We start from the raw sequence: 27,908 nt of genomic DNA on the forward strand, positions 1-27,908 counted from the left end.
GTTTAGGGAAAGGCGGGTCAATTATACGTTAGGAGTTTCGGATAGGTTTTCAGTCTGTATTTCTTAGCGCCCGCATCACGCATCTGCGGCCCGTCGCTGTCCTGTAGTCATCTATACATGAGGCGAGCGGCTGTTAATTGGTAGATCTATCCTCAAGTTGTCCTCGCATGCGTTGTATAGCCAAGCCCGCATCATGCATGCCCTTAGTTTTCATGTACAGAGGACACTCGAAGCAGACGCGTGGCCTCCCTAACGGCAGGGGACTCCAGCACCTCCCCGTCAGCCACGGCGACACTCGTGGAACGCGCCTCAAGCCAACGATGCACATTCAAGTTCATGAATCCTTCAGTCGCTCCCATCCCGGAACTCTGACTGCGAACTTCAAGCTCGCTGTTGAACTCCCGATCGGCTGCAAGAACGTCATCTCCAAGCTCGGCGTCGTCCTCATCTCGGTTTCCACGCTGGCCACCACCGGCCTCGCCCGTGTCACCGTTCCCGCCCTCGGCCTCCTCCTCCACATCCAGCACCTCCCGCTCCGCCCTAGCAATCAACGCATCAGCATTGACACCCTCCGCCATACACTCCTCGTACAGCGCCACCTGTCGGCGATCCTCCCTCGCAATCGCCACATCCAACTCCCTCAACTCCGTCTCCATCGCCGCTTTCTCAGCCGCAATCTCCTGCTCGCGAGTCCTCAGCGCATCTCTCTGCTGCTGGAGCCCTTCGAAAAACCCTCGGAAGTCTTGCACACGTGCTTCGAGATTCTCCACGACGTTTGTGGGGAGAGGTGGGCTCGGTGGGCGGGGCTCGAAGGGGGTCGTTGCATCGACGAAGTGGTTGCTGAGTGGGGAGGAGCCTACCGAAGAGTAACTGTGACGATCGGGTGTGATGTTGCGTGCACGGTCTCGAGTCGTATCATGAAAGGCGACGTTGAAGGACGGTGGATTCCAATAGCCTGGAGGATTTGGACGTCGCCATGGAAGGGGTGGGGGCTGAATATTGGCGAGGCCGTTTGGAAAGGTAGAGTGGGCAACGTCCTGAGGAGTGCTGGAGGGCCGGTGGACTGCGCGGCGAAACGGATGAGGTCGGATCCGAGATGCTTGCTCGATTGGCACCTGAACTCCTGTATCATGACCAAGATGTACTGGACCTGGATGCGAGTCCGGCCGCTGAGCTCGAGTGTCATTGAAGAATGCATTGTTGGCAGTAGCGTTGGAGTCGCCACGGGTATGATGACCACGTGCAGTACCAAGTCCTCCACGACGGTTCACGTGTAGCACACGGCCTCGCGTTGAGGTTGACTCTGTTCCTAAGGTGGAAGGAAGCGGAACCTCTTGACGGTTACGGCCAGCCGGAGTGGGTGACTCTTGGTGTTGAGGAAGACCTCGCTTAGGGAAGCCAGGACTGAGGACCGAGATATTGCTGGACATGTCGGCCCATCTTCGTTCTTGAACTGGAATCTTCGTGCGAGTAGATTGTGGCGCTGCGGTCTGCTCAGATCCGGGCAATTCTGCTGGCTGTGCTGGTGCTGAAGCTTGAGATGCTGTCGAAGCAGGGACCTGAGCCAGTGCTTGAGGTTGCTGTAAGCCATGGTTTGCCCAGATCGGATGGAGTTCTGAGACAGTCGTTGATAGAGAGTCCCAGTTACGATGTCTATTCACGTTCAACGCTTGTGGTTGTGCCGCGTCTGCACCAGTTGGAGTAATTAGTGCATTGCCGGAAACAAGGACAGCATCAGTTGGAGTCTGTTCAGATTCCATGCCGCGTCTTCTCGGCATCACCAGCGGTGGTGGACGCTCATCGAAGGCTTCCGTCGATGTCTCTCTCCCCATGGCCGGTACGAGACTCTGGCTGAGCAGTGCGTTTGCAGTTGCAGCACGAATGTTGACGACTGCCTCCTCAAACGAAATCGCGCCTATCGTGAATAGCCTCTGCAGTTCTGGAGAACGAGGCGTTCGTGCAGGCACAACTGTAGATAGGTCGCTGGAAGGTGAAGAGGTATCGATCGACGAGCCTGGAATATCAGCAGCCACTGTCCCACGCGGTGGAAGCCGTGCGTCGACCCTCCGCAGACGCGGCCTCAGAATCGGCGAGTCCTGCAATGACTTAGGATGTCCACTCTTCAGGGACGAAGTGTCGGTGACGTCTGCGCGAGGCGACGAGGTTGAAGAAGAAGTTGCGGACGGAGGTCGTTCTGGTTGCCAAGGTGCATCATTACCATGATATAGGCCCTTGCTTCATCACTTGTCACCGCGGCAGCTTCACTCTTGGCGGGTGTTTCACGCCCTGGTGATGTGCTGCTGTTTGTGAAAGTCTCCCAGCTCGATGAACTGGAGTGCACAGTCATTCGGTCTGAATGCTCTGCAGGTATGTGACCAGGTTCTCGCCAATCTGGGGCTGGATCAGCACGATCATCCGCGGAGACAGTGATCGGTGATAGTGCATTGCCTGAGTGCTCGGTCGACTGTTGAAATGCAAGCCAAAGCATGCCTTCATTTGATGTTAGCAGAGAGCTGGCAGGCGAGAGGCGCTTAAGTGACGGCTCTGCAGCAGCCTCAATGAGATCACTCTGGGGCTGCTTTGTTGGACTGCAATTCGAAGACTCGCAACCCTCCACGACCGACTCGGCAACGACTTGTTCCGGAATCTGGACGTGCGCTTGATCTTGCACTTCGATCTCGACTTCGGCTTCGGGGTCTTCGTTCCTAGCTCTTCTCGTCAGCTTCGTTAACTTGTTCAGGACTCTGCGTGGGAGCGAAGCGGGCTTCAGCACATCGAGGAGAGACGCGTACGGACTGCTGTTCTGAGGCCGAGGACTTCTACTGTCGCGACCCAGGCGAGCCTTCGCCCTCATGCCTAGCTTGGTGAGCATTCTGTGTTCAGCCTGGTGATTCGTCTTTGTTTGCTTTGTTGGAATCAGGTTATGGAGATGCTGCAGGCATGAAACACAGCTTGGACTCGACGAAGTGGGGGATAGAGGACCAGGTCAAACTGCGACGATCCTACATAGACCTTGAAGCATCGAGTGTAGCCACGGTCATTGTGTGAGAATGTTTCGAGGTCGATTGTTCGTTACACGAGTCCATTGAGCGAGACCGGCTGATAGATGGAATCGCGAGCCACAGCCAACGAGAGGACAATGCACCCGACAAACAAAGCACTCAATAAAGAAAAGCCGGACAATAGGATGATGTATTGCTTCTACCTGTGGTGGGTAGACAGCGCGAGCAGTCTCGTCCTCCAGCCATGTAGCGTGTGCTGACCGATGTGTGACAGCAGACATGAAGCTGCTTTGTTGGACTGCACATGCTCGTTAGAAAGGCTCGGCAATGTTTCTCCGTATTGGGGGGGTATCATGGACTCACATGTGATCAACTGGAATGGCCTCTTGCCATTCTCCTCCCTATACCGGGACAATTGCGGAGCTTTGGTCGATCTCAAGCAGTGCAGTGTCCATGGCTTGACTCCCAGCCTGTAGCTGGGAATATCTGACTCGGGCTAGGTCCAATCTCTCTCTCAAGTGTTCAAGGTGTATCTCCTCACTGGAAATGGCTTGCTGAAGAACGTCGATCTCGAGTTGCATTGCGCGAACTTCCTGATGTGCTTGATAGACTCCTGCGGCCAGAGAAGTGTCTGCTGACATGAGAGTAGGCTGGAAGAAGAGGCGGTCTCGGAGATGATCAGTGTCGAGAGTGTGAGTGTAGAAGTTGCCAGCTCGTCTAAATCTCCAGGCATATGTTCGCCAATCTGGTCGCTTCGTAGCATCATGCGGAGGACTCAGTGACAGAGTGTGAGGAACGATAGTGGTTTGGCTATCATTCGAGACGATACGTCCGGCTTTGAGGTAGTGTAGGCTCTTAGACCGAGGGATGAGACGGGATCGTGGAAGAATCAAGGTTGTACCATAATCGCGGCCGAATATCTTTTCGTCTTGGGTGAATTGGGTGTCTGCCAAGCTGTAACTCGATGCTTGATATCTGGCCTGGAGAGTCTGAAATGATGACGGCTGCCGGACTGGTCTGTGAGCAACGTTGGACTCTTTGGCTGGGGCGTAGCGGGTGTCTTCTTGAGGTCTGCCTTCATCGCTTCTCTGCTCGTGCGACACGAAAAGACTGTTGAGCTTGGATATGGCTGTTCTCACACGCTTAAGCGGCATGATGACAAAGGGCCGAGGCAACCGCTGAGTGTCCGCCGTTGGACTTCGATAAAAGCCGTCGAAGCTGTAGAGTCAGTAGCAGCACGTCTCGACGTTAGCTTGTGGCGAAAGCTAGGGCTGGGTTGGCGGTGGGCACAAGCCTTCTTGCTCAGTCATCCGAGTAGCAGTAGAATTCAAGCAAACATTCGAAGACTGAATCAACAACATCGTTTCCCTGGTAATGTGGAATTGCCGTTTGCCATATGACATTGGCACTTGATAGCTAGTCACCTGCTCTTCTGTCGTCTTCATGGGTCAAGCCTCCAATGTAGTGAGTGTATCCGTTCGATAGCTACACGATCGAGCCATCATTTCGACCCGATCTGATTGCTTCATCGCATTAACTATAGCAAAGTCCTCCTCGTGGACAATGAGTATCAGCAAGTATTCGATGAGGTGATCGGTAGGTGACTGACGAGTAGGTCGTGCTAGAATTGACAAAGAAGCCTCGAATCCCATGGGCTTGGCAGGTGTGGAGTCAAGAAATGGCCCAAATTCGAGGCGTGTTGAAGCCACGGTTACCGCTCCGCTCGACCACAGTGAATGGGCACTGGAATTGACGACTAGCAGAATCAAAACGGCGGGACGACGAGACGGCATAATTTAGTAATGCTCACAAGACTTGCATTTCGGCGCTTCCAGTATCGTTCCGCATATTTATCACATGAGGCTTAACGACTGCACTCACTCACCACCTTCATTCATCCCACTCGTGATCGTCAACACTCGCTGTCTGGCTGTCTAGAAGTTGGATAGCTCCCAGGAAAACCATCGCACACCATTCAGATGGCTTCAGGTAAACGCTGCGTCATTCAGGTTGCCGAATCGTGTCCTGACTTGAGCAGGAGAATTCCTCAAGTCAGTGCCCCTGACCTGTCACGGTCATTCGCGACCAATCACCCATCTGCATTTCTCCTCCAGTGTCGAGGACGAGCAGTATTATCTTATCTCAGCAGCAAAGGGTAAGCAGCTTCCGCATTTCACGTTCGGCACTAACAAAAGCACAGACAACAATCCTCAACTACGAGATGGTGTGACCGGCGACTGGTGAGTTGGACAACTGCAAGCACTCACTCGACTAACCAGCCAGGATCGGGACATTCATCGGTCATAAGGGCGCATGTTGGTCCGCCAAACTGTCACCAGATGCTTCGTTAGCCGCTACTGGATCAGCAGATTTCACCTCGTGAGTGGTGCTTTAGGACTTCTCAAATCGTTGTTAACGTAAGGCAGTCGAGTGTGGGATACGCAGACAGGCGAATGTCTCAATATACTCACTCACCAGCACATCGTAAAAGCCGTTGCTTTTCCCATTCAACGCAGCCCTCAGGCTGTTGCCACTGGTGGGCAGGAGAAAAAGCTTCGAATTTGGGATCTTGCTCGTTCCAGCCCACGGACCACTAGCAGTGACGGCATCGTCGTACCGGAGACACTATCGGATGCCATCGAAATTGGTGCTGGAGATCACACTGCCAGTATCAAATCAATAGTCTGGAACGTCGACTATAATATTGTCACCACAGCTGCTGACGACAAGACCATCAGATGGTACGACTTGCGCGTATCGAATGCCATCAAAACATTCAAGACAGACAAGGACATCTTATCCTGCGAATTGAGTACGAACAGAGCTGATGATCCCGAGCCCGGCATACTGAGTGTAGCTGCTGGGCAGTCCGCATACTTTTTCGATGCGAACGACCCTGGACGCCTGCTCAAGAAGGCTGACTTCGATCATGACATTGCGAGCGTTGGCATACACCCGCTCAGCGGCCGTTTCGTCACTGGTGGCAAGAACGATACGTGGGTCCGGGTGTGGGACCTTGAACCTCAGACACTACTGGGTGAGTTCCCTCATACCGCCAAGCGAGCATCACTAATTGTCTAGACACTCTTAAGGGGCACCACGGTCCGATCTGGACGACGTCGTTCTCCCCGGACGGCAACATCTTCGCCACTGGCAGCGAAGATGGGACCATCAAACTGTGGAAAGCATGCAGCTCTCAGTACGGACTTTGGCACTGATAGCATACCATCTGAGACCATTTGCGCCCGTACAGATTGCCAGAGTCGCCCACAAATGCGCATTGCTAGACCTTCAGCACTACGCTGTCTACAAGGCCCTGGTCTTAGCACGAATCCTCGAGTTGATGTGTCCGGCGAACAACATCGAGGGACTTCGATGGTGCCACTGCTAAGACGGCGGCCGTGAGCCACCTTCTAAGGCTTGCGCACATTCTCAACAGGTCTTGAGGAACGGACGAAAATGTCGCGCCACGTGACAGCTCGCCAGCCTCAACGGCGGAATGACCGCAGAGGCAAGTACGAATTGTCGTCAGCGAGCAGAGCAACTCATAGCCACTCGCCTCAAAAAGCGCGGCAATGCTGCGCAGTATCAGAACGCTGCGTTGTGGTGAAAATTGATTATGTCCAGGTGGCTAGGTGGCTTTCAGGACGCTCTAGACGTGTCTCAGGCCTAGGACTTTTGGAAGATGTGATCATGTGGGCCGACCCAGAGAGAGCTGGAGCCGGGGCGGTCATGCCCGCATATCCTGGACACAAACAGGTGCTCTTGCAGTAGCTTGACGCCCGTCTCAGGAGAGGACCAGTCATGTTGGGCGCAAATCGATGGGGGCTCGACCCTGCATGCTCGCTTGGCATCTGCGACACTTGACCGCAACTTGTGAACTTTGTAGAGGACATCAAAAAATCGCACCATCTACCACCCCGCTCGCTTTTTGTTTGCCAGCACTGCTTCAATAGAACTGCATCGTGTACCTGCTTGCGGACCGTGTTGCGATCTTCAACCTGGATAGATGTCTGCATTGCTTGCCTAGTTCTTGCAGAGGGCTCCCCATGCCCGCCTCTATCTGCAATCACCTCCTCACTCGCTAGTCCATCCACTACCACAGCAGAATCCCACTCTACATTGTTACGAGTTTCATTTGGCGCAGGTCGCAGTCAGTCAACGATTTTCAGCAGTCGTAAATCATAGAGTCATTACAGCGTCATCTCACAACTTGTCGACTTCGGGCTGCGCCTCTATCCCTTCAGTCCACTCCAGCCATGCCTTCCCCAGCGATACCAGACCACGAGAAACAACAGCTGCTCAACGGTTCGAAAGAACACAGACCCCATGACGGACCGCCGCAGAAGATTGCGTTCCCTCGATGGCGAACGCGAGGGAAGCAAAAGAGCACTATCGCTGCAATCTGCTCATGGATAGTAGACCACCAGATCAGTGAGTCCATCCAAAACATCCCACCGTCCTACACCACCCACAACGATCATACTGACACCTCATCCACAGGCATCTCTCTGACGCTCCTCTCCCTCCTCTTCACCACCCACTTCACCTTCCCCTCCGCCCAACACCACACACGCAAATTCTTCCGCATCAGCTACTACAACCCCACCACGTCCCTCTACGCCCTCGGCTGGGACGACATCTGGTTCGTCTTCTACTGGATCATCGTCTGCACCGGCGCCCGCGTCATCACCATGGACTACCTCCTCACGCCCCTCGCCCGCCACATGGGCATCCACAAGAAGAAAGCCCAGATCCGCTTCGCCGAACAAGCATGGATGGCGCTCTGCTACGGCACGCTGTGGTGCTTCGGCATGCGCTTGCTGGTCCGCTCCGACTACTGGCTCGACCTGCGGGCGCTATGGCGGGACTGGCCCATTCGAGAAATGGACGGACTACACAAATGGTACTATTTAGTCGAATTCGCATTCTGGCTACAGCAGATCGTGGTCGTCAACATCGAAGAGCGGAGGAAAGACCACTGGCAGATGTTCACGCACCACCTGGTGACCTGCACGCTCATCTTCGCGAGCTACGGGTACCACCAATCACGCGTGGGCCATTTGTTTCTGGTTATCATGGACCCTAGCGACGTCCTCCTCTCCGGCGCAAAAGTTCTCAAATACCTCGGCTTCCAACTCCTCTGCGACGTGGCTTTTGGCCTCTTCATCGCCGTGTGGTTCGTCACGAGGCACATCGTCTACCTCATGGTCTGCTGGAGTATCTACGCGCATATCCCGCAGGAGATCCGATACGGGTGCTATAGAGGCGACATCACGAACTTACAAGGCCCGATGCCCGTGCCGAACGATTGGGAGCACCTGGTGCAGCCATTCAAAGACCCCGCGGGCCTGGTATGTTGGAACGATAACTTGAAGTGGACGTTCTTGGGCCTGTTGTTGATGTTGCATGTATTGATTGAGTTGTGGTTTATGCAGATTGTGAGGGTCGCTTACAAAGTACTCTCCGGACAAGGGGCGGAGGACACACGCTCAGATGACGAAGACGACACTGAAGAAGAGGAGGAAGGCGATATCACGACCGCGCAACTCGAGGCGCTGCCTACGGAGAAGCAGGGCTTGCCTACTACAACCGATGGGTCGTTTATCGAGAAGGACGTTCTTAGCACGGATCAGCATTTTACGGGCTCTGGGCGGACGTCGTCTACTCGGAGGAAGAAAGACGGTGGCGGCGGCCACTCAAGCAGTGTGAACTTGCTAGCGGGCTCGGACAGGAAGGAGCTGTTGGGGCGCATTGGTTGCGACAAGCCATCGGAATGATGCTTTTGTCTGCTGGAGCGAAAGCTGCAGCTTTTGTTGAATTGGAGTACACAACGAAGCGAACGAACAGCGAGCCTTACCCACACCTATTCCTCTCGAGGCCACAATTGGCAAGAACAAAAGTACACCGCACGTCGGAACGAATGATACCCATATCTTTACTCTCACATGCCTTCGGATCTCATGGGCGACCAGATGACATGAATGAGACCAAAGTATATTCTTGTCATCCAGCTCGATCTAAGCTTCGTTCCCACTAACGCGGCCCTTCCTACGGCTGTATAACTTCTATGAAAAGACATCTTCGAATGTCAAATAGAACTGAGCTGCAGGACTCCTCGTTGTCACCATTCGCGATCGCCGCTGCCGGTCGTCCCAATGCCCTGCAAGATTACAAATACAAGCCCTCCGGCTCACCCTCATTCTTCGTCTTCATGACGTTCTCCTTCGCACTCCTGAAATCGGCCATGTTGACCCTCATTCTCCGCTCGCGCAGCGCTCTCAGGCCCGCCTCAGAACAGATCGCCTTGATGTCGGCACCAGACAAGTCATCCTTTTGCGCGATGAACTCGTCCAGATCAACATCCTCGTTCAAGCTCATCTTGGATGTGTGTAGCGTGAAAATCTTCTTCTTGGTGTTCTGATCTGGATTCTCGAACAAGATCTTGCGGTCGATACGTCCCGGCCGGATGAGTGCAGGATCTAGTGTTTCGATCTTGTTCGTTGCCATAATGACTTTCACGTCGCCACGATCATCGAAGCCGTCAAGTTGGTTGAGGAGCTCCAGCATCGTGCGCTGGATTTCGCGTTCACCGCCGGAGGTGGATTCGTATCGTTTCGTGCCGATGGCATCGATTTCGTCGATGAAGACAATAGCTGGAGCATTTTCTGCAGCAACTTGGAAAAGCTGGCGTACGAGGCGAGGACCGTCGCCAAGGTATTTCTGAATGAGTTCGGAGCCGACTATGCGGAGGAAAGTGGCGGAGGTCTGGTTGGCAACGGCTTTGGCGAGGAGAGTTTTGCCCGTACCAGGAGCGCCGTAAAGGATGACACCTTTCGGTGGTTTGATACCCATCTCTTCGTACAATTCGGGATGTAGTAGGGGCAGTTCGACGGCTTCTCGGACTTCTTGTATCTGCTGTTCCAGACCTCCAATGTCGGCGTAGGACTCGGTGGGCGCCTTGTCGAGCTTCATGACGGAGACAAGAGGATCGGCATCATCGGTCAAGACTCCAACGACAGCCACAGACTTGTGATGCAGAAGTATAGATGCGCCGGGCTCGAGCAGGTCCTTGTCGACGAATGACATGATCGAAACGTAGTATTCGGGGCCTGTTGCGGATGAGACGATGGCGTGATCGTCATCGATCAGCTCCTCCAGATTGCCAACACCCATAGGACTTCCGCGCATGTCGTCTATGCGTCCGCGCTCGTCGGCATTGCGGTCGACCTGCTCGGCTTCATTGACACTCTGAGGTGCTTGTGTCTGTGCAGCTTTTGCCTTCCGCATCCGCTCCTGGTTTTCGACATACTCCTCTTCTAACAGCAGGTGATCATGTACTCTCTGCATCCGAAGATATCGCAGCTTGCATCGGGCGGTAGGATATATGGGTGGAAGCTTCGCGGCCGCATTTGGGCCTGCTTGCTTTCTCTTCTTGCGACCGATTCGGGTTGTTGGCTGTGGTGGCGGTTCATACTTGGGCTTGTCTTTCTGTTCCAGAGGTCAGAGATGCCGTTTATGAAGCGATCTGCTCGTCCATACCTTCTTGTCTTTCTCATTGTTGCCACCTTGTCCCGGCGGACCTCCGCCGAGATTAGATTGCTGGTTTCCCTGGGCTGTGTCAACAACATCCCGCGGAGGAGCCTACATGCGTATGCTTACCATTTACCTGACTGGACGATGAAGCGAACTAGTCTCTGACAGTAGCGAGAGTGATAGATGCACGGGCAGAAGGCTGATATGGGAAAGGGAGGAGTTGGATGGATAGATTGTGATAGATTGATTATTCAAGGCGAACGGAAGGTGACGATACACGACTCGCGCCTGACGAGGCTGTCGATCAGCCTTGTTGACGAACGGGCTTGAGTGCTCTCGTGCTCTTCTACGCGTGTGGCTTCATTCGTGAATTGAAGCAATTGCAACCTCGAACGCTCGAGCACCTTCCTTCGTTGTGGACCACACCTGGCGGTTCGCAGGCATATCATGTTCAAGTCGCAGGTAGGGCAGTATCGTGTTCTGAAATGCTACTGGTTCCTGCCGCTTCGGGGCGGCACTGCAGGCAGTTCCAGGCGCGAAACCCCACCTGCCAGCGGAATCTGGAAATGAGGCAAGAAGATACCTCATGCCTCTTACTTACTTGTTCCTCTACGTTGCGAATGTTCTCTAATCAGTAGCACCTCACTCATACTCTCTCATACTTGTCCGAAATATTCTGTATACTATCACTCGTTACAGACGTATTTGCGGTAACGATACGCCCACTCTGGTCGTGTACTCACTCTGCCGACTGTCTCACTGGCCCTGGTCTGCGAAGACTTCACCTGCGTATGGCACAGCCTTAGCGCTGCCTGGCTAGTACCTCGAACAACAGACGAGACACCATCGAGTGCGCCTGCAACGGGAGGCGCCCACTCCAACTCCAATCCGTACATCATGGCGTTCATCTTGGGGAGGAGAGTCACCAAGGAATTGAAAGACCTCGCCGATGACCCGGAAAGTGAGATTGAGTTAGAGTCACGCGGCGACAAGGTCTCCACGTTGACAGGAAGATTCAAGGGCCCTCCAGGCTCACCATACGAGGGCGGAAAATTCGAGGTCGATATCACACTGCCCAATGATTATCCCTTCAAGCCACCTGTAATGAGGATGGTGACACGAATATGGCATCCCAACATCTCAAGTCAGACGGTAAGTGTCTACAAATACTGACTGATGTCCATGTTCTGATTCGAGACAGGGCGCTATCTGCCTCGATACGCTGAAGTCCAGATGGTCACCAGTTCTAACGATGAAGACTGCACTCATCTCGATTCAGTCGCTGCTCGCCTCACCAGAACCAAAAGATCCTCAAGACGCTCAGGTTGCCAGACAGATGATGACAGACCCCAAGGCGTTTGATTTGGAGGCCAGGCGATGGGCGGTTAAATACGCCGGATCACCCGCATCGCTGCTCGGCAATCAGAATGGCGGATCTTCTGCAAATGCTCAAGGCGATTCAGGCAGCCTGTCAGTGGAGGCTGACCCAAATGAGGGCTATGGCGGATACAGCAGAGCCCTTGTAGATCGATTTGTGCAAATGGGCTTCGACCGCGATCGAGTCGTGGAAGCCTTCGACCATTTTGGCCTTGACCGGAATGAAGGGAACGACTACGAGCTTGAGGAAGAGCGTTCGGAGGACATCACATCTCGATTGCTTGGAGACTCATAGCATATCGTCACAGCATGGGATGCTGCCGAAGTCACACGCATGATGAATGACCTCCAAATCAGAGGTCCCTTGTGACAGTGCCTAGTAGGTAGCCAGTGTGTAGGTATAAAACCCAAATCGGCCTGCAGAAGTGGCCTATTGCACGCGGGAATGCTTCACTTTTGGCTTCCTTCACAGATGTTACCAACCTCTTTAGATAGTAATTTCGACTTCTAAATGACATTCGTAGCAGAACACTTCCTGGTGGATCGACATGCAACTTGAAAGTCATGTGCCGCGCCTTGATGTACTAAACCCCACGACCTGAATCCACAGGATCAATTCACATGCCAGTGCTACATCCGCACTTAGCCCAATTATCACCCTCTCACCACAATGATCGAAGACGAGCTCTACCGCTCCTCAACCCAATACCGGAAATGGTCCTTCACGCCCGCCCAACTCGCAGAGCAGCGCAAGGAGACCAACGAGTATGCTGCCGCGAAGGTGCGCGCGGCGTTTCAGCGGGCGAGGGCATCGACCACAAGTGCCAAGGAGAACGGCGATGAGGCGACTGCAGATGCGGATATGGAGACGCTGACGGTGGAGGAGGAGCTGACGATTGTGAATTGGGGATGTGGGAAGATCGAGGAGATGGGGACGGCGTTGAGGCTGCCGAAGGGGTTGATTGTGAGTATCATTCACCGTCGTTATTTGGCTGCGGTTCTTCCGCACGCCGGTCTGTTCAGTCACTTCTGCTACGAGTACTATTACCGGATACACTCTACAATCGCACGCAGATGGACCTCACAGCATCCATACACCCTACATAAACAAAAGTCTTCCATTGCTAACCACCTCCCTCACCAACCTAGGCCACAGCAATGCAGTACCTCCGCCGCTTCTACCTCACCAACAGCCCCATGACCTACCACCCCAAATCCATTACGGCATGCACGCTCTTCATCGCCACAAAGTCCTCCCACTTTTTCATAAAACCCATCAATTTCATCGAGAACCTTAACGGCATCACGGTCGACGACCTCAAAGCCCCGGAGTTCTTGGTGTTACAGGGTTTGCAGTTCACGCTGGATGTGCGGCATCCATTCATGGGGCTAGATGGCGGATGGGTTGAGATTAGGGAAATGATTGAGGAGGGGAGGTTGTCAGGGGGTCGGGGCGAGGAGGTGGATGAGAAGAGGGCCCTGGAGGCGGTAAGGCATGCGAAAGGGTTGTTGAGGAGGGAGGCGCAGATGACGGACGTGTACTTTTTGTATACGCCGAGCCAGATCTGGTTGGGGGCGTTGTGGGCTGTGGATCAGGAGTTGGCGGAGATGTACTTGGAGGCTAAGTTAGGGGATGTGTTCTCGAGCTCAGCTGGTAACAATGGTAGCGTAGAGGGCGCGGACGCTATGGAGTCGAAGTCTGCTACCACACCCAACAGCCTCACGCCACAACAAGCCGACGCGATGAAGCAAAAGATTCTGCACACGATCCAGCAATGTGCGGAAATGCTCAAGTCGTGGAAGTCGCCGGAAGATGACAAGAAGGAGCGTAAGGAGCTCGGGCGCATCGGCAAGAAGCTGATGAAGTGTCAAGATCCAGAGAAGGCGGATATTGTGGCAGTGGCGAGAACCAAGATGGCGGAGAAGCGAGAAGGGAGTGAGAGTGAGCGGGAGGAGAAGGCGAAGAAGCGTAAGCTGGAGCAGGAGATGGTGAAGAGGGATGCGGATGTCTTTGGTGGGGATTTGAGGGAGGTGGGCGGGAAGGGGGCGAATGGGGCATGATGGGTTGCTCTGGATGGCAGTGAGAACACTACGAGACGACCGTAGAAGTCACAACGAAGTAATAGTCACGATGGAAGTATGGAAGTGGTCATATTGATTGGAGTATGCTCGCCTGATGGCTCTGCGATGAGAGGACTATGGTCACAACGACCAATAACGCCACCTGTTTCCTTCACCGATGCAGTCCACCAACGCCTACGCTAAAAGCAATCGAATTCCACCAAGGAGACTCCTAAAGTTGGTTCCGAGAGCGCCTCTAGTCTAGCGCAAACCGATGCGCCGACTTTTCACCAGCATAGGTGTTGGGATAAGCACCCTTCTTGGGCTCCACAAAGTTCAACTGCAGGGGCTTCTCATGAGGAGAACGCTGTTGCTGATGGTACTCGAGTTGAGGATATGAGTTGTAGTAAGAGTCTGCTGAGCCGGGCGATCGGCTCTGAGTCTGAGACTGGTAATAAGGGAATTTCTCCTGGTGTTGTTGTGGCACCTGGACAGGTGGAGGACTGGAACTCTGATTCTGCTGCTTCTGATGTTTGCGCTCGTTCAGCTTCTTGCCTGCGAAGACACCGGCGCCAACGAGGAGACCAGCCTTAATGAGACCCATGGTTTTTGTGGTGGTAGACGAGGTTATGGAGGGGTTGTGTAGGTTGGTTGTGTAGGTTGGTTGCTTGGTAGTTTGGGTTGGTGTGCTGGACCTATCTTGCTCGGAGGTCTCCACGACTCACCTTATATACCACGTTCAAGTCAACCATCAATTGTGGTGCCTGTACATTACGTTGATGCGGTCGACGAGGCACTGTGGATGTACGAGGCCGAGCCTCACACGCCAGACGCGGAGATTCCATGGATTGGGGGCCTCAAGTTCGCGAAGTGGAGACCCGAGCAGATCTCGGGGGATGGTGCCTACCCAAGCCACCCTTCAATTGGCAGTCGCAGAACCCGTTGAGCGGTCCGTCCAGCACACGTGTATGGTGGCTAGGAGCTTGATCACTTCCTGTGCACATGCTGTCGGGATGTCTGATATGATTCGTAATGCAGGTACAACACGTCAAGCGATTCGGCTGACGGTCAGCATCAACGGATATTCGTGACCCAGGGAGAGCCTACCCTGGAGGACATGTTCCATTCTCTCGACCTCACCGGGAAGGACAACTCGCACTTACCAGCCAAGCGACCAGCTTGAGGCTCGAAGGCTTGTCGACAATGCAAAAGACGACGACGCGGGGCAGCGTACGCTCTTGCATGCACAGCTTGCAGATCACGGTGAAAATAGAAAAGAAGCCAGAGAGGGCACAGCCTGGGGCAGAGCAGAATTGGAGCCCATAGGCGCCGGAGATAACCAGAGTTTTAGGCAACTCGATTTACCAAAGTTCCTCCTCCACGTTGAGTGCGATTGACGTCAATCATGAACGCGTCTTATTCTGTACGCGTATAATGGATTTTCTACCCGAATGCGAAGTTTCGAAGGACCATATTGGATGGACTCGAGGTCAGTCTCAATGATGCAATATGGATAGGTGGGCTCGAGTCATCGGTGCCGACCTCGACGCGCTGCGATGTCTTCGCCGCAACCATTCGTGCTGTCCTCGCCCACAGGCGGCCGAAGACGGAAGTCCAAGTTCACCTACAAGCAGCTCAACCTACTGGCACAGTCGTCGGTGAATTGTCCTCTGCGTGTGATTGCACTCATCGACTACGATGCCTTCTACGCGCAATGCGAATCGGTGCGACTGGGCTTGCCGGATGATCAGCCACTAGGAGTCCAGCAATGGCAGGGACTGATCGCTATCAATTATCCAGCGCGAGCCTTCGGCCTCAATCGCCATGTGACACCCAAGGAAGCACGCGAGAAGTGTCCCAACATTACCTTCCAGCATGTCGCAACCTGGAGAGAAGGCGACGATAAATGGGCATATCGAGAAGGAGCCGACAAGCACATCTCGACTGACAAAGTCAGCTTAGATCCCTACAGGCTCGAATCGCGGAAGAGTCTTGCGTTGATTAAGGAAATTTTGCCCGCGGCCCCGATCCAGAAAGTTGAGAAGGCATCAATAGATGAAGTCTTCCTTGATCTTTCGGCGCAAATCTACTCGATTTTGGTCACCAGATATCCCGAACTCAAGGTTGCGCCGTACGATGACCCAACCGAGAAGCTGCCCTTTCCTCCATCCACTGCGCTGGACTGGGAAGCCGATGCTCTGATTGACCTTGACATCAATCAGACTGAGGATGATGACCCGGATTGGGATGATGTCTGCATCAACATCGGCGCAAGCATTGTGCGTGACGTGCGAAAGACGATTCTCGAAAGGCTTCACTACACAACTTCTGCAGGTATAGCTCGGAACAAGATGATGGCGAAGTTGGGCGCAGGCTATCGAAAACCCAACCAGCAGACTATCGTGCGGAATCGTGCCATCCAGCAATTCCTTTCAGACTTCAAGTTCACGAAGATCAGGAATCTGGGAGGCAAACTAGGGGACCAGGTAGTAGAAACGTTCAACACAGATTCGGTGGTCGAACTGCTCGAGATACCGCTCGAGACCTTCAAATCCAAGCTAGGAGATGACACTGGAACCTGGCTACACGAGATCATCCGCGGCGAAGATACCTCAGAGGTCAACTCACGAACACAAATCAAGAGCATGCTGTCAGCAAAGTCATTCCGACCCTCTATCAACAGCTTCGAGCAAGCTGTGAAGTGGCTGCGAATCTTCGTGTCCGACATCTACGCCCGTTTGGTCGAGGAGGGCGTCACAGAGAACAAGCGGCGGCCAAAGACGATGAATTTGCACCACCGCCAGGGTGGCACAACGCGAAGCCGCCAGATTCCGATACCAATGGGCAAGAAGATAGATGACACTATGCTCTTCGACCTCTCGAAAACCTTGCTCGGTCAGGTAATCGTCGATGGCAGGGCCTGGCCGTGCGCGAACCTGAGTCTTAGTGTTGGTGGCTTCGAGGAGGGCGTTCAAGGCAATCGTGGCATTGGAAGCTTCTTGGTGAAGGGCGAGGAAGCCAAAGCACTGGAAGCTGAGAGATCAAACAGTGCTACACCGGTTCCGGCAGATGATGGTGACAGACCAGCAAAGAAGAGAAGGACAGGCGAGACAGACCTTGGGAGGTTCTTTGCGAAGAGCGAAAGCCGTGATGATGAGGAAGTAGTCGACAACGATGCACACCTCAATGCTGAAGAGCCCCAGATATCTGGTGACGAAGCCGCGGCCCAACACGTCCCACTGTCGACACCACCATTGCACCAAGCAGATATCGCGACCTACTTCTGTAAGGAATGCAACAAGCGCATCGAGGTGAGTGGGCGGGAGGAACATCAGGACTGGCACTTCGCGAAGTCATTGGCAGCACAAGATGCACCAGGCCCGTCAATACCGCGACCACAAGCCAATAGCAGGCCTCCAGGTGCTCCGAGTAATGCACACAAAACGAGCCGTGGAGGAGCGTCGGTGGCCAGCAGAGGTCGAGGCGCGTTGAAGACGGCAAAGGCTGAGAAAGGTCAGAAACCTGAGAAAGGTCAGAAACGGCTGGCTTTTGGATGACAGTGACTTCAGTTTGGATACACTCGCAACTCATGCAGCCCTGATCGCTCGATCTGGCAGGTAATAGTCCATCTCTCGCCACATCCACACTAAACCGATAGGACAATACACGAAGGGCACAATAGCATGCCTCAGCGCAATTGTGCGATACACAAAGACTTCAGTACCGAAGAGCCATAGGACACCCACAAAAGTCTAGTGCATCTGTCAGAGGGAACATGTACGAGGAGACTGCTCCCTCGCCCGACTTCCTTAGCAATACGTACCCACATGGTCAAGAAGTACGTCGCTTGGTTATGGTTCTGGAGCTCGTATGCGGCATACAGTCTGATCATCACCGTGTAAAAGTTCTTGACACCATACACGTGTGCCCAAGCCTGCGCCCTAGGCGGTGCTTTGGGGCCGGTGAAAGTGATCAAGGCCTTTATCGGTATCAGATAGCAGCTGATGGAATGCATGCCGCCAGCGATGATGGCCTGTACTTATATTAAATCCCATACTATTAATTTTCGTTGGATGTGCGGCAGTTGGCTTACATAGAGCAGGAACCACTTGAGGTACCCCTCGCCTTGAGGCAGGTACTTTGACACTGGCATCCGGATCGCTCCTGCTGTTGTCGTTCTTCTCTCAAATGTTTTACGAATTATTTTTGTAACGAGATGAATAACAACATTTGATGCTGTTGAGCTGTTCACAGTCCAGGACAACCTCTACTTGGTTTCGTGTGCACAGCATTTCAGGCGTCCACCGCTTTCTCGCGACGGGCAAGTCTTCTGCGACCCCCGTCGCACGCGCCCTGTCGGCGACTCTGCTTCCGCGATGCGACGAGGCAGATGGTGGATGCATACAGTGCCCTCACAGTTTACAAAGAGTCTGTCCAGACTTCATCAGTCCCTTACGTCGGAACGCCTACAAGCACTTGCGGTGTCAGAAACGCCAGAGCGCCACTGCGAATGGCCAAGTACACGTTTGAAAGCGTGGCGCCTTGTTCGACGTCAACGAAACGAATTCATCTACATGAGCCTCCGATTCGGAGGGCTCAAGCATGCTCCAGATCTCGCCCATCCACTCTGCCCACGGGGGACATGCTAAGCCCTTGACATCTGCACAGAATGCACTAATTTGAAGTCCTAATGGGCTCCCAGAGAGAAGGTAGCGAGTCAGTGCAGGTCCTGCTCAGGACACTAAGCCTATTCGTTCGCCCGGGCGCATCGGAGTGGCCGCTCATGGAAATGTCCTTCCAGGCGTCGAAATGAAGGAAAACCGTCCAAGATCTCCATTCCCGAGGGACACCCCGGCTATAACCGAGACACCGCCGGAAGTTGGGGAAACCCACTGCCAAGTTATGTGCCAAGTTGTTCCTCCAGATTCTGCTCTTCATGTACTCCGCCTTGGGGTCAACCGCCAACAAATAGTGCAGCGGCGATTGGCAGGAGCATGCCCAGCAGTTTGAAGTTGATCTCGAGCCGAGTCTTGCTCTGGTCCATCTTTTTCACTCTCCTATCCTGAATCAGTGCCTCTGTACGGTCCCCTATGCCATTCAACAGCGGCACAGGCACGATCGATCTCGATTCCGGGGCCTCTTCCGATCTTAATCAGCATGCAGCCACAGCGAGTTCCTATCTCGATGGACGGGCAAGCGAACCAATCTTGGGGACACCCCGTCCCCGCCACCAAGCATTGGCAAGCTCCAGCTTGCCCAGACTCTTTGGGGTAGTAACCTACTCCAGACAATGGCCGATCGGCAATAACTCTTGCTGGACCGAGTCAGTGCATGGCATACACTATGTCATTTGGATATAAAGAGGAAAGAACAGCAGGGTCTGCTATTTGTTTTCCTCGCTTCGGAGGACTCTTGTTGCCTTCTCTTCTAGTCTCTTCCTTGGTCACTCGGAAAGGCACGTCTTACCACTCCTTGCAAGATGGCTTCAGAGAGAGTCACTGCTCAGCCGGTGCCAGCAGCAGTCAACACGATGCCTGTGCATGATGCCAAAGATGAAATCACGACTACCCTGGCCAAGTCCGACTCTGATTACGACCATCTCGAGGAGGGCAAGTCCGGCAAGTACGAAGAGTACTACAGCGCCGGTCTGAACGAAGAGGAATCCCGCTTCATGGCCGGCTTCACCCCAGCACAGGAGAAGAAGATCTTCCGCAAAATCGACTTTCGTGTCGTTCCGATGTTAGCTATGCTTTACCTAATCTCTCATTTGGACCGTGCGAATCTGGGCAACGCAAAGATCGAGGGTCTAGAGAGGGACCTAGGCATGACCGGCACAGACTACAACATTGCCGTCTCGGTCTTCTTCATCCCGTACATCTTACTGGAGATTCCGTCGAACGTCCTCTTGGCTAGGTTCGCAAAGCCCAGTCTTTACATGGGCATCCTGGTCACCTGCTGGGGCCTGGTTGTCACTTTTTCTGGCTTTACCGCCAGCTTCGCCGGTCTATGTGTCTCAAGGTTCCTCGTCGGTGTCTTCGAGGCTGGTTTCTTCCCAGGAGCAGTCTGGCTGATCTCCAATTGGTATCCACCATACAAAACCCAGTCCCGGACCGCCATCTTCTACTTGTCCAGTGCTGCCTCTGGCGCCTTCTCAGGTCTTCTCGCAGCAGGCATTGCCCAGATGGATGGACTGGGTGGAAAGCAGGGCTGGAGATGGATCTTCATCATCGAAGGCATCCTGTCAGTCATGTTCGGCATTGCTACGTTCCTGTTCCTCCCAGACACGCCCGCTCTGTCAGGGCGCTGGCTGTCGGAACCCGAGCAACGGTATCTTGTCCTCCTACATCGGGCAACCCGTGGCAGCAATGCTGCGCGGAACACAAATTCGGAAGGAGAGCAGGAGAAGAAGAAGAAGCACGTCGACTGGAAGGCGATGAAGGCTATTTTCTGCGACCGCCATATCTACTTGCAGGCTATCATCTTTGCATCCAATGCCATTCCAAGTAAGTTTCTCCCTAGCACGACACGTTAATTGAGGCTGACACATCCCTGCAGACAACGGCATGAAGTATACGATGCCTCAAATTGTTCGAAATATGGGCTACAAATCCACGACGGCACAGCTTCTCTCTGCGCCTCCCTACATCGCTGGGGCCATCGCCACAGTTCTCAGCTCCCTCTGGGCCGACAAGCACTCGAAGAGAATGGTGCCCATTCTTTTCTTCCAGGCTTGCGTTCTGGTCTCCATGGCTGTCCTGTTTCGCTACTCACCCGAAATTGCCGATAACATTCCATTGTGCTATACCATGGTGGTGATCGTATGCATTGGTGTCTATCCTATCATTCCAGCGAACAATACCTGGTGCTTGAATAATCTAGCCGGCGCAGAGAAACGTGTTGCAGGTGTAGCATTCTTGGTCACCATGGGCAACACTGGTGGCTTCATTGGCAGCTGGGTCTTCTTGAACACCGAAAGTCCGAGCTACCCAACTGGCTTCGGAACTTGTCTGTCTATTGCAGCTGCAGGCATGATCAGTGCTGTTACACTTGAATGGCTGTACAGCAGACACAACAAGCGGTGGGAGGGCTACACGAGAGAGCAGATCGAGGAGATGTATACGGCGGAGCAATTGGAGGAGATGGGAGATCGTAGCCCTTTGTTCAAATACGGCTTGTAATGGAAGGGCAACTTTAGGCTGAGATCAGCAGCGAGCCAAAAGGACTGATGACTTTCAAGGATGGCCACGATGCCTGACGCTATTGAAACAAATCCTTTGGTTCATTCCTAGGCTTCGACCTCATTCAGATTTCGAGCTCAAGAGCGTCCAATGTGGATGCAGCAAGCTCAATTAAACGCTGTGTACACTGATTACTACTCCAACATCGTCATCAGCATGCTTCATTCGACTCATCAAGCCTTGATGGGCTTCCCGTGCCATCTTCCTTTCACAATCGGACCTAGTCGAGGCCGCTTTTCCATCTCCGGGCCGCTACCAATCTTCGTGACGCTTCGAAACAACCGCTTCAGCCATCCTTCCCGAACGGTTCCAGCTTCGAGGTTTGCCTTTCGGAGCACCAAGCCTTCTCCTCGTTGGTCCGCCAGCATTTTCTTGGTGTGCTGAGAGTGATGGCTTCGTGAGCTGGCACCGGTACCGACAGCGCTTCGGAAAGACACACTTCGGCTGCGTGGCTCCTGTTCGAGTTCCTGTGTGAGTTGTTGTTCTCGCTCCTCTTCCTCTTTGAGCTGCTGTTCCGGCCTCTGTTTCCACCAAGCTTCCCACACCTTGGTGGACATTAGTCTTGCACTGCACCGAGCCTGTTGCCTTTCCAATGGGTAGCCGAACGAGTCTTCGAAGCTCTCGTTGCAGATCTCTCTGCAGCCTCTGTCGCACACGTCCTCTGATGAGATGTTGTCGTTCAAGCTCTCGCAGCCTTCTCTTTCCAAAAGCACAGCTTTGGATGGCGTGTTGGACCTGCAAAGCCGATCCCAATCCGGCATCTCCAGCCCAGTCAGAACGAGTCTGGAATCAAAGACTTCACCGACGATATGCCTGACCAGTGTCAGTATACTGCCCAAACACGGCGAAACAAGAGCAGGCAGAAGCATAAGGAGCATCACTTACCATTCCTCGCCCAGGGCCAGTGATGATTCCACGTACTTCTTCGTGGCATCTAGCAGACCACGGTACATTTCCTCGGGGTATCGGACATTGTGAATCGTGTTGTCGGGATCGACGGGCTCTACGCGGAGCAGCGTATATTCTGGCTCACCTGAGCCATTCTCTGACCGCAGATAGATGATCCGATACTCGTTGTCGGTATCAGCGGGCACGATGATGTCGGACCAGGAGTTGGAAAAGGGGCCAGAGGAGTTGTTGGTGTAAGTGGAAGAGGAGGACATGTTGTTGGAGGTGGGAGACGAGGACATAATGGTGGAAGTGGAAGACGGTGATACGCTGTTGATGTTTTGGAGTTGTCGCTTCTGTTCTTGTTCCCGTTTGGGTTGCGGGAAGCGGATGGGTAAGGTCTTGGGTACTGGGTGTAAATGTGAGTGTGGTCAATGAACGAGAAATGAAACATCATTGCGAGCAGAGTGGCGATCACTTTTGTAGGAAATGTATAAGGTACTCATCCTCAAAGGTACTCGGAGGTACTCAACCAACTCTGGTACCACCTGAATTAAGCTCCTGAAGGACCACGTCGACGCCAAACATGACTCTGTGAGCAGCGGTGCCTCGATGGACTGCCGGCGCGCCTCATCGTCGTCTCCTCCGCTTGGCAAGCTATACCCATTCGCTGTGTTCTTGGGCCTCTATTCTACCACGAGGCCAGGCATCTAGCTCAGTAGCTTGCTCTCAGTCTCTGAGAGGTGTCCAGGAGAATAAGTAAGTTTTAGGCGACGAGGCAACCAGGCAAAGTGTGATGGAGTCAGCCTCTAGGCCGTCCGCATTCTTCGCAGTCTTGTTTAGGACGCCTGAGTCCATGCTACTGGCACGGGATAGAGGTGCGCAAAGATTCTCACATCAGGTACATGGCAGCAACACCTACAGGTTATCAGTGGTCAAGCTTGAAAGACCCGAAAGCGACCCACCAACTGTAAATTGCCCACAACAGAAGGAGCTGTTCATGCTTGATTGCGTTCCTACTCTCGGCCACTCATGCGAATTTGGCGGTAGGCTGGCCTGAGTCCACGTCAAAATCTGCATAGGGCGGTCTGGCTGGATCTTAAATGCGACCATTTGATTACCTATCGGTGGTCACTATAATGCGATCGTATCTGCCCCATGACTCGGAGCGACTGCGTGTACAACCCTTGACTTTGTTGGATCGCTCTCGGGTTGCGCAACGCTTACCCGATCGTGAAACTCAGTGCCTGAACGATGGCCAAGCATCAACTGCCTGACGACACGACCGTCGAGCACCCACGACCTCGTGCTCTAATAGTCGCTAGGTAAGTCCTTACTTCATAAAGAGGATGTGCCCCATCATGTTCTTCTACAACTGCTCGGAAGCTGTTCGAGGTGATCGATGGTCATGACAGAGCCAAGGACTATCCTGCTGGCTGTACTGGTTGCGTCACTCGCTTTGTTCTTCGGACGAATACTGCCAGATTTTGTGCCCAGCAGCGTCCTAGCAGCACTGGGAAGTATCCCGCAATTCCGTTCGTTTCTCTTGCCGAAAAGCATAAGAACAGACTTGAGCCCTTTCCTGTCAATCAATGCCACCATATACACACCGGACGCACCAGCTTCTTTCCGCCAATCAACGCTTCGCTGGCAGGAACACGATCCGCCCACGTTCGCTGCTTCTGTGCATGTTCAGACTGAGGAGGATGTGCAGGCTGTAGTAAGGGCCTTCTTTCATGTTCCAACGTAATAGATCAGATTTTGCTAAATAGAGGCAATACCAGATCCGATATGCCAATGCTTACAACGCACCATTCCTTGCGACGTCGGGGAAGCATGGCGACAACTCACATCTTTCCAAGCTCAGGAGCGGCATCCAGATCGACATGGGCGCGATGAACAGCATCGAGGTCTTCACCGCCGAGGAGCAATCGTATGCAATCGTCGGCGGCGGCGCTCGAATTGGCGATCTGAACCCAGCCCTCGCGGCAGCAGGATACAGAACCAGTAAGCCTGGGACCGCTGAAACCCTTCCTTGTCATCAACCAGACCACTAATCCTCTCCAGCAACAGGCGTCTGCGAATGCGTTGGCCTCGCCGGCCTAGCCCTTGGCGGTGGCCACGGCCGCCTCCAAGGCCAGTACGGGCTCGTGGCCGACCAAACCCTCTCCACGCGTCTCGTCCTCGCTAATGGCAGCATCGTCACCGCATCCGCTACCTCACATCCCGACCTCTTCTGGGCGCTTCGCGGCGCCGGTCATTACTTCGGTATCGTCACTGAATTCAAGCTGAAGATTTACCCTGCCGCCGGCCACGAAAGTTGGGCGATCTCGATCAACACCTTCCCCGGCTCCCGCCTTGAGGAAGTGTGTTCCACCGTCAACACCATCGTCGAGCACCAGCCTGCCGAAGCGGTACACATGTCCATGATAAGCCTGAACCCAGCCATTTCCACCACGGACCCCATAATAACATACATCGCCTTCTACGACAGCCCCGCCTCCGCCCTCGCCGCACACATCGAACCCCTCATCGCCCTGCAACCGCTCAGCACGACATCCGAAGTCGTCCCCTACACCGCCCTCTCCAAATTCCTCCTCTCCTCCGCCGACGCCGTAGCTTGCTGGCCGAACGCTGCAAGCCTCCTGCGCTTCCCGGTCGATTTCCACACGCCGTACAACATCAGCGCCATGCGCCAGGTCTATGATCTCATGGCGCGGACGTTCCGAGAGACGCCGGCGCTGAACCAGACGTGGCTCGCGATCGAAGGATACTCAGATCAGGCTGTGCGGAGCGTGCCTGATGAGGAGACAAGTTTCCCCTGGCGGGGGGATAATTTGTTGATCTCGCCGTTTGTGATTTACGGGGCTGGGGAGAGGGGCCTGGATGGGAAGGCGAGGGAGTTCGTGGAGGGCATCCGTAAGATTCTGAACGCGGGAGCCGGAAGGAAACCGGAGGAACTGCATGCGTATGTGAATTATGGGAATGGGCGGGAGAAGGGCGGGATGGGGAGTTGGTACGGGTTTGACGAACAGAGACTGCAGAAGTTGAGGCAGTTGAAACAGGATTGGGATCCGGAAAAGAGGTTTTCGTGGTATTTGCCTATTGAATTAGTAAACGGTGGCTGGCGACGCAACGATATAGAAAGGTCTACTCTGGATACCAGAACACCTTCCGCTCCATCAGCTGGCGAAGCTGTTGAGTGATGACTTTCTTGTCCTCTTCCTCCTTCGACGGAGACTTGCTTGTTGATGTTGACGGACCAGGTTTGCTCTGTGCCGGTGCCGTATCATGTCTGTCCTTCAATCGTCCAATCTCAGCCTCCGTCGCCAAGTCCTCCTCCATAGCCTTCCCCTTGCGGTTTCTCAGCCCCTCGTTAGGCGCTGGCAACGAAGTCTGGCGATCAACCACGCCGACCGTCCGTTCGAACCGCTTGAACAGCCCTTCTGCCCGAATCAGTGTCTCCTTGAGCTCAATCGTCCCACTGAGCTCGTTGATATACTTCAGCACCTCGTCGAAATGCTGCAGATGCTCCATGATCACAGTCCGATGTTTCTCGAGGATCGCCATTGCGATGAAGAGATGGAATTGCGACGACATGTAGTCTGTCCAGAGAGCCTCCCAGAGTCGGAGCACATCTGGCCAGTCGAATTCGCGTTTGTACCATACTAGAAGCATTCTAAAGAAGAAGAAGAAATTTGTTGAGTCGGCTGATTGAAGGTGCAGATACAGCTTGGGGTCCAGAAGCTGCACGAGTTGGTCGAGTGTGGAGAGTTGGGCGCGCATGCCCTGTTGAGAGCGAACGAAGTTTCTTGACATGCGCTGCATGAATTGTACAAATGCCCAGAAGGCGACTGCGTCGTCTTGGAAGACGGCGTATAGAGGTGAAAGGAGGTCGGACATGCCTTGCACGTATCCGAGGTTCTGTGGATGTGGATTTGATGACTTGTAGATGTTGGGATTATCGGATGGCGGCGTGTCGTATTCGAGGTAGGTTAGGAGCATGTCCTTGAGTTGCTCCATGTGCACATTCGTGCCTGGGCCGTCGGGATTGTGGAATGGCGAGGATGGATCTGGATGTGGAATGTCTTCGCCGGCAAACAGTGGGATATGGCGATCAGTTCGATGTACGTCTTTCTCTATAGCGGAAGTCGCACGGTCAGCAAGATGGTTAGGATTGAAACGAGATACATCGTTGAAGTGGAAGGAAAGCACTTACCGATGCGGTTCTTCTGCTCCTTCCACCACTCTTCTTGCTCAGGCGTTGGATGGCCTTCGATCATGCGATCCCACCATGCGCCCTTGAGCTGAATGTATTCATCGCGCTTCGAGTTCATGAAGGCATGTCGCTCATCTTTCGTGCTGTTCCAGTCGTACACGCCCAGGAGATACAGCCAGGCTTCCTTACGAACGCCGTCTTCGGGATCTAGTCCTCCGTGGAATATGCGTTCCTTGACTTCGTCAGGCGTGACGTGCAGGCGGCCCACGGAATCGAAGAATGAGTTCCATTCCTTCATATCAACTGGCTTCCGCTTGCCCTCTGATAGCGACATCTTGCCCACTTCCATGTCGAGGATCTCGAAATCTCCAACACTACTTTCCTCGAGCTCCAGGACGTCTTTTGCTGTCCATATTCTTTGGTTCTTTTCTTTCTCGCTCTGCTCGGCTATGCCCATCGCCCATCGAGCCAGATACAGGCGAGCACTGTCGAACTCGTCTTGAATAGTCTGGACTTCTGGGTTCTGGATCAAACGCCGGACTTGTGGCGGCACATTTTTGTTGTTGGCAAGGTCCTCCGCTGTTCTTCGCGTAAAGGTTGTGACCTTGGATAGTTGCTCCAATATCTTCCATCTAGTTTCTTTCAGTGTCTTGGTAATCGGATCCATCTGCATGCCCTGCTGTTTCTGCTTCGACTTATCAGCGTCCTTTTTGGGCTGGTCTGTTGCCTCGAATGACTTCCGCCCCTGACCAAACCCGAGTCTGTCTTCCTCTGTTGGATCGATCAAGTAGACTGATGGCTCGGCCGTGCTACGCTCAACCTCGACATAGCGCTTCAGCCATCTGACAACCTCATCGCCACCCCAGAACAGGTCTCCGCCCTCGCCAAAGGGGTCGAAAGACTCTCTCGCTCGCTTTCTCTTCTGTAGTATTGTGCTCTCGCACTCCGAGTCGTGGAAGAATAGGGCAGGAAGGCTCGAGCCAGATTTTGTGTTGATGACAATGCTTCCAAACCACCACCCCAAACTCGGTGGTCTTACAAGAACAGAATAGACGCTGGACAATGGTATGGAGAACGCGTATGGGCCAACAGAGGCGCTATCGAAGGTGGCGAGGGGTATCGGCGGGACGAGTGAGGCTCTTCTGGGCGGCGAGTCGGTCTCCTTCAAGTCAACCTTGACATATGTGTTGAGATCATCTTGGGCCAACGTCGACTCGGGCACCCAGGCTAGGAAGTAGCTGGCTGCATTCTTTGCCTTCTTGTCGCTCGAGCCGGTGCTCGGGCGGCCCTCGGTCGGTGCAGGCTTCTGCTGTACCAGAGCAATGAATCCAGGGATGTTGTCTTTCGAAGAGAGGTAGGATGCACGTAGACCTTGCTCTTGGAGAAGAGCAATTTGACGCCCTTGCCTGAGGTCGCTTCGGCGATCGTGTTATAGTCGGCCTCCTCGTCGTCGGAAAGGTCGTAGAGACTACCGGCGGGAGAAGGAGCCATAATCACTGATACTTCAAGAGCAAGACCGTGGCATGCTTAGGGATATGTAGGTCCACCGTCGAACATCAAGTAGTCGGGAGGACTGAGTGATGCCTA

At 53.8% G+C, this 27,908-nt stretch overlaps 13 protein-coding genes across 13 annotated transcripts; 7 read left to right on the forward strand and 6 right to left on the reverse strand.

Moving 5' to 3' along the window:
• Positions 1-203: 203 nt before the first annotated feature.
• Positions 204-2,872, reverse strand: AB675_9068 (uncharacterized protein; the record flags this gene model as incomplete). Its single annotated transcript, XM_018149572.1, has 2 exons — positions 204-2,014; positions 2,185-2,872. The coding sequence occupies 2 exons, from the start codon at positions 2,870-2,872 to the stop codon at positions 204-206; spliced, it is 2,499 nt and encodes an 832-aa protein (XP_018001657.1).
• Positions 2,873-3,403: 531 nt separating this feature from the next.
• On the reverse strand, positions 3,404-4,156 carry AB675_9069 (uncharacterized protein; the record flags this gene model as incomplete). The annotated part of the gene is made up of 1 exon (XM_018149573.1): positions 3,404-4,156. The coding sequence occupies one exon, from the start codon at positions 4,154-4,156 to the stop codon at positions 3,404-3,406; it is 753 nt and encodes a 250-aa protein (XP_018001498.1).
• An 825-nt stretch (positions 4,157-4,981) lies between these two features.
• On the forward strand, positions 4,982-6,220 carry AB675_9070 (Serine-threonine kinase receptor-associated protein; the record flags this gene model as incomplete). Its single annotated transcript, XM_018149575.1, has 6 exons — positions 4,982-4,991; positions 5,041-5,157; positions 5,203-5,242; positions 5,286-5,381; positions 5,429-6,039; positions 6,084-6,220. The coding sequence occupies 6 exons, from the start codon at positions 4,982-4,984 to the stop codon at positions 6,218-6,220; spliced, it is 1,011 nt and encodes a 336-aa protein (XP_018001692.1).
• A 1,041-nt stretch (positions 6,221-7,261) lies between these two features.
• On the forward strand, positions 7,262-8,782 carry AB675_9071 (Sphingosine N-acyltransferase lag1; the record flags this gene model as incomplete). Its single annotated transcript, XM_018149576.1, has 1 exon — positions 7,262-8,782. The coding sequence occupies one exon, from the start codon at positions 7,262-7,264 to the stop codon at positions 8,780-8,782; it is 1,521 nt and encodes a 506-aa protein (XP_018001638.1).
• A 2,653-nt stretch (positions 8,783-11,435) lies between these two features.
• AB675_9073 (Ubiquitin-conjugating enzyme E2 1) lies at positions 11,436-12,210 on the forward strand (the record flags this gene model as incomplete). The annotated part of the gene is made up of 2 exons (XM_018149577.1): positions 11,436-11,690; positions 11,740-12,210. 2 exons carry the CDS (start codon positions 11,436-11,438, stop codon positions 12,208-12,210), a joined length of 726 nt encoding a protein of 241 aa, XP_018001545.1.
• A 375-nt stretch (positions 12,211-12,585) lies between these two features.
• Positions 12,586-13,976, forward strand: AB675_9074 (Cyclin CCL1; the record flags this gene model as incomplete). Its single annotated transcript, XM_018149578.1, has 2 exons — positions 12,586-12,879; positions 13,065-13,976. The coding sequence occupies 2 exons, from the start codon at positions 12,586-12,588 to the stop codon at positions 13,974-13,976; spliced, it is 1,206 nt and encodes a 401-aa protein (XP_018001488.1).
• Positions 13,977-14,232: 256 nt separating this feature from the next.
• Positions 14,233-14,580, reverse strand: AB675_9075 (uncharacterized protein; the record flags this gene model as incomplete). The annotated part of the gene is made up of 1 exon (XM_018149579.1): positions 14,233-14,580. The coding sequence occupies one exon, from the start codon at positions 14,578-14,580 to the stop codon at positions 14,233-14,235; it is 348 nt and encodes a 115-aa protein (XP_018001422.1).
• Positions 14,581-15,532: 952 nt separating this feature from the next.
• Positions 15,533-17,533, forward strand: AB675_9076 (N-acetyltransferase eso1; the record flags this gene model as incomplete). Its single annotated transcript, XM_018149580.1, has 1 exon — positions 15,533-17,533. One exon carries the CDS (start codon positions 15,533-15,535, stop codon positions 17,531-17,533), a length of 2,001 nt encoding a protein of 666 aa, XP_018001377.1.
• A 30-nt stretch (positions 17,534-17,563) lies between these two features.
• On the reverse strand, positions 17,564-18,129 carry AB675_9077 (uncharacterized protein; the record flags this gene model as incomplete). Its single annotated transcript, XM_018149581.1, has 3 exons — positions 17,564-17,728; positions 17,800-18,009; positions 18,070-18,129. 3 exons carry the CDS (start codon positions 18,127-18,129, stop codon positions 17,564-17,566), a joined length of 435 nt encoding a protein of 144 aa, XP_018001739.1.
• A 1,326-nt stretch (positions 18,130-19,455) lies between these two features.
• Positions 19,456-21,154, forward strand: AB675_9078 (putative transporter; the record flags this gene model as incomplete). The annotated part of the gene is made up of 2 exons (XM_018149582.1): positions 19,456-20,479; positions 20,532-21,154. The coding sequence occupies 2 exons, from the start codon at positions 19,456-19,458 to the stop codon at positions 21,152-21,154; spliced, it is 1,647 nt and encodes a 548-aa protein (XP_018001693.1).
• A 233-nt stretch (positions 21,155-21,387) lies between these two features.
• On the reverse strand, positions 21,388-22,404 carry AB675_9079 (uncharacterized protein; the record flags this gene model as incomplete). Its single annotated transcript, XM_018149583.1, has 2 exons — positions 21,388-22,027; positions 22,100-22,404. The coding sequence occupies 2 exons, from the start codon at positions 22,402-22,404 to the stop codon at positions 21,388-21,390; spliced, it is 945 nt and encodes a 314-aa protein (XP_018001689.1).
• Positions 22,405-23,988: 1,584 nt separating this feature from the next.
• AB675_9080 (6-hydroxy-D-nicotine oxidase) lies at positions 23,989-25,211 on the forward strand (the record flags this gene model as incomplete). The annotated part of the gene is made up of 3 exons (XM_018149585.1): positions 23,989-24,109; positions 24,170-25,114; positions 25,168-25,211. The coding sequence occupies 3 exons, from the start codon at positions 23,989-23,991 to the stop codon at positions 25,209-25,211; spliced, it is 1,110 nt and encodes a 369-aa protein (XP_018001476.1).
• Positions 25,212-25,252: 41 nt separating this feature from the next.
• Positions 25,253-27,812, reverse strand: AB675_9081 (GTPase-activating protein GYP7; the record flags this gene model as incomplete). Its single annotated transcript, XM_018149586.1, has 3 exons — positions 25,253-26,241; positions 26,322-27,627; positions 27,687-27,812. The coding sequence occupies 3 exons, from the start codon at positions 27,810-27,812 to the stop codon at positions 25,253-25,255; spliced, it is 2,421 nt and encodes an 806-aa protein (XP_018001678.1).
• Positions 27,813-27,908: the final 96 nt, after the last annotated feature.

Source organism: Cyphellophora attinorum, assembly GCF_001299255.1.
Source record: "Cyphellophora attinorum strain CBS 131958 chromosome Unknown Contig9, whole genome shotgun sequence".
Classification (NCBI taxonomy): domain Eukaryota; kingdom Fungi; phylum Ascomycota; class Eurotiomycetes; order Chaetothyriales; family Cyphellophoraceae; genus Cyphellophora; species Cyphellophora attinorum.